We start from the raw sequence: 4,824 nt of genomic DNA on the forward strand, positions 1-4,824 counted from the left end.
TGAGTAGGAGAACTTGTCAATGCCAAAATACAGTTAGAAAAAAAAATAGAGGGAACCATAATAATTTGTCGTTGAATTCTTGACTTTGGGAAAAATGAAATACCTTGCATGTATGTATAAAGGCTAAATAAAAATATCTTTTAAATTGAATAGAAGTCATAAGCACGTCTTTTTTAACAAAATATTTGATAGTTTTGTTAGATTACATAGAAGATTTTAGCCCCAAAATGCCAATGCTGTAACACCGCCAGTTATAATGCCGTATTTATTAGCGATAATGCTAGCTAAACAAAATTAAAATTTTTTAAACATGTGAGTAATGTGACTTGCCAAACAATAATGGTGAAAAATTAAAGCAACCATGTGGATATTACTTAGGCTATTAAAAACGTTATTCTATCTAAGCTGTTTACGAAGAATATGGATGGTTGTCTTTATTTACAATTTAGAGAGAGAGAGAGAGAGAGAGAGAGAGAGAGAGAGAGAGAGAGAGAGAGAGAGAGAGAGAGAGAGAGAGAGAGAGAGAGAGAGAGAGAGAGAGAGAGAGAGAGAGAGAGAGAGATTTCAGGGACAAGATTATTTAATGTGAAAAGAGAAAAAAAATTGAGCCAAAAAAAAGTTCTATAAATAAAATTAACTATTATGTATTTATATATAATTTTCTAATATAATATTCAATAGTTATGAAAAAAAAATAGTAATGATTTTTTTAGTCAGTATTTTTTTTATTTTTTTTCTTTCTCTTAAATTTTTGTCCATTTATTATTTTATTGGCTAATATTGCTTTAAAAAATAATTTCCTAACAACACTATTTTTGTGCATTTATTAGTAATTTGATTACAAATATAAATGTACTTTAATAATATTATTTATGAAAATTTGAATAGAAATGTTGATTAATTTCAGTTTTGCATGAAGTAAAGCCAAATGTTTTATTCAGTTATGGAAGTGAAATAGAGAAAAAGGTTAGCTTTTACTCTGTCGGTGATGATGGACAAAATAATATGCTTAGTCATATGCAAACCATATAGCAGGTAGGGTTGGTTCCTTGAGTACTTGAAGACACACAAGACACGCATATAATTGCAACTAACACATACCTTTATCTCATCATCTTTCCCCTTCATAAAGGTATTGATCCCTCATGCCATAATCAAGCTCAATCAGAACGAAAGAAACGAATAATAGACGAAAAAAGGCACTACTTTTGCTTTTACACACGGAATAAACAAAGAAAGCTCAGATAAAGAAGAATCACATCATATGATATTCAAGAAAAACACACGAAACCGCATATAGGACAGCAGTTACCATCTCCATATTTATATCATTGTTCATTGATGAACTAATCATACAATGAGATAATCTGTTCCTGCAATAATGCATTATTTCTAGAAATTAAATTTGTCAACCAAGAAAAAATAAAATTCAATGAGTTGTGTAGTGCCCATTTCTAAACCCATCACCTCCGTATCACTGGATAAATATTAAATGACTACACCTATATTTTATCGTATCCAAGTAATGAATTTAGGTTGAGTATAAAAAAATGGCATACAAGAATAAATTAAAAGACGTCACCGGCAGCTACAACCATGCACATTCCAATAAGCACTGTGGTGTCAGTGCCGCTGTTCCCGCCGCCACTATCTCCGACGCAGAATCGGTGGCAATGTAACTAACAGCGAGCAGTATTAGTCACATTTTACATCACAAGTTTTGAAACCTCTACATAAATTAAACTAAACACTCTTTTGGCAATTCTGAGGCCTAAACCCAAACCTCTGATTCTCCAAATCATACTCAACGTAGTAATTCTGCTGCTGGTAGTTCCCCAATATGATCGACGGTCCCCCGGCCCTAGCGGGGCCGGCCGCACCGCCATCCGTGACAATTGTAAGACATGCCACGTCAGGACGACCAACCAAGGAGAAATAATCGGCCACGGGAAGCGTCATTTTGGCGCCACCCTTGAACTGAAAGGTGAGCTCCGGCAACGGCACTGTCTTCGATCCCTTGAAATCGAAGCAAGGACTTAAGCCTGATTGGTCCTCCACGTCCTTCGCCCTCGTGAAATTCTTCATCTGCTTCTCGAATTCCTTTGCTACGACCTCGAACACCGGCTTCTCCATGAACGTGAACGTTGACCCTGAGTCAACGATGGTGCCGCCGTTCCCGTCCAAACCGGGCTCCAATAATGCATAAGGAGCCTTCACCCTCTTCCCGCCGACGAGGATCTTCCGGAGAGTAACGTAGTAGTATTCCCCGAATGCCGAATTGTTCGCCGCGGCGGGGTTCGCACGGAACGGCGTGTAGCTGACGCCGGCGGTCTTGGAGCCGCCGGAGGAACCAATGTGTAAGATGAGGTCGCTTTTCACCGGCGCGTCGTCGAAGCGGTGAGAGACCAGACAGTAAGAGAATCTCTTGAGGTTCATCTGCGACGGCAGTGACTCCTTCCCGCGTCCAAATCCGGCAATCCCGGCGGGTTGCCGGACCGAGAGGATTGAGCAGCCAACGAGAAAATCGGTAACAATTTTTCCGGGAAAATCGAGATTGTCCAGTAGCAGGAGACCGGCGGTTGAGCCCAAACCGTATTGTATGATGTAAGCAGGGCAGTTGAGCGCGCAGTTGGGGGATCCAGGTTGGCAGCCGGGGCAACGGGATTGAGGATCGGAACCGAAAATCCAGTCACATTTGGGATTGGTGCAGCCGACGAATCTGGCAGTTGAAGAGTTCTTGGGAATGAAGGTGTGGATGTTGGAAGGGTCGATGTTTGGGAAGTTGCAATTGGAGCAGAGGTAGCGTGAGGAACAGGGGAACCAGACGAGGCTGCTTCCAGTGTCGAGAACGAAGGGGAATGTCTGCGGTGGTGTTCCGAAACTGAGGTCTACGGAGTAGCTGCCGTAGCTCTTTGCGAAGACTGGGGTGGTGACAGATTCGCTACTTTTGCGGTTCTTGAGGTGGTGAGCCCTGGAGAGAGAAGCAGAGGCGGCAAATTTGAGGGCTTGTAATAAAGGTTGAGAAGCGGAAGATGAAGAGGAGGGTTGGTTTGTGAAGAATGGAGAAAGGGAGAGTTTAATGGTGTTGGATGAAGAGGATAATGGGGTCAGAGAAAGGAGAGTGAGAGAGAGAATGCAGAGAATGTGAAAGTAAGTAGCCATTGTGAAGGGGGGGGATGGGGGATGTTGTTGGTGTTTGTGCTTTGTTGTGTTAGTTTATTATTTATAAATGAGGTGGGAACCAACGGGCAAACTGTAAGTGGGGGTTGTACTTTGTAGAGTGGCTGAGTGAGTTTGGGGGCTGGTGGAATTCAGAATTGTCCTCCCTGCGCGTGGAAAATAACATGAATTGCCATTCACGCCAACGGTAGTTTTTGACTTGTCAGGTCTTATATTATCTTAACGCGCCTGAAGCCTGAAGCCATCCATGTAGGTATCTGTTTTGAAGCACACAGCAACTTTCAGTGTTTGGATGCACATCTTCTGTTTTCATTTTATAAAAATTACATTCTGGCCCTACAAGTTTCATGTGTTCACATAATGATCCTCTTAAATAGGTTTTATTCTTTTGCAACTAAGCTGCAAGAAATTTCCTCGTTTTTTCTATTTCTTCAATTCTTCAAGTCCTCACTTCCCCACCACCTAACCCAAAACAATTTTCGTGCGTTCTCTAGTGTGCCAATTTCTTGGTCGTGAGTGTCTTCATCATCATCATCTTCCCAAACCCTGAGATAAGTAGGGTTGTCTATTACCCAAAATTTCTCCTTAACGGTCAACTGTGGGTTGTGTTGTGGGGCATTCTTACTAGCAGCGACTTCGTCATTTCTGTGATAAGTTCGATACCCAGTTTCATATTCATGTTCTTATCTTTGAATGTAATTGAATGAATTGATTTATTGCAAGGCAATTGGAATTTCAGATATAGGGTTTGTGTACTTGTTTTTGCAATGTTAATTGTAAGTTCTTTAGGTTTTGATTTTTTAGTTAAATTATGCTGGGACAGGAAATCTTGCTTTTTTGTGCCATGTTCATCGATTGATGCATTTTCATGAGTATCTGACCTCCTGCACCAATTGTAGTTTTACAGAGTTTTCCAACTTTTTCATATTCCTCTCTCTTATTTTGCAACCAAACGACCCACTCAGGACAAATTTGTACACAACACTCATTTATGTAAAGGCTAATATATCATTTGGTGGCATTAAGTTTGGATAGACTTTTTTCCATATATAAAAAAAAGGTAAAGATGCTTAATTTTTTTTTTCTTTTATCTTCATGATATACAATACTTTTTGTCCAAGAAAATTTTAAAAATTAATATGTGAAGTGACATTTGGTCTTTTAAAAATTTATGAAATATTGAAAAAGTTCTTATAAATCAAATTATATAAGAAACTCCATTATACATAGATGAACTATGAGTTTATGAGATAATTGAACAAAGCAGGGAGGCATACAAGAAGTGAGGCAGTGTTGAAGATGATAACCATTTATTGATGCATTGTGTGTTTGCAGAAGAGACATGGGATGATAAGTGTTATGGTATCTGTTGGAGATAATATTAAGCTGGTATTCAATGGCTCATAAAAATAAGTTGTAATTGATTATGGTTGAATAATTTTTTGATGGGCAAAAAACCCTAATAAGCCAAGGCAAGTTTCGAATTATATAAATAAGCCAAAAGCAAAATCGTTTCAGCAATGAGCCAAGGCCTATTTTAATGTAATTCGAACCAGCCTGGTTCGAACTACATTCCTTAGTAAATCGAACCAATATAGTTCGAATTAGGATGAGAAAACGTTGAACGTAATTCGAACCAATGTG

General features: G+C 39.2%; 1 protein-coding gene across 1 annotated transcript; it reads right to left on the minus strand.

Moving 5' to 3' along the window:
* Positions 1 to 1,270: 1,270 nt before the first annotated feature.
* LOC107604673 (Eukaryotic aspartyl protease family protein) lies at positions 1,271 to 3,379 on the minus strand. Its single transcript, XM_016306318.3, has one exon. It carries the CDS (start codon positions 3,160 to 3,162, stop codon positions 1,744 to 1,746), a length of 1,419 nt encoding a protein of 472 aa, XP_016161804.1. The 5' UTR covers positions 3,163 to 3,379; the 3' UTR covers positions 1,271 to 1,743.
* Between the last annotated feature and the right edge of the window lie 1,445 nt (positions 3,380 to 4,824).

The sequence above is a fragment of the Arachis ipaensis genome, chromosome B6 (assembly GCF_059453495.1).
Source record: "Arachis ipaensis isolate K30076 ecotype BB chromosome B6, ASM5945349v1, whole genome shotgun sequence".
In the NCBI taxonomy this organism is placed as follows: Eukaryota; Viridiplantae; Streptophyta; class Magnoliopsida; order Fabales; family Fabaceae; genus Arachis; species Arachis ipaensis.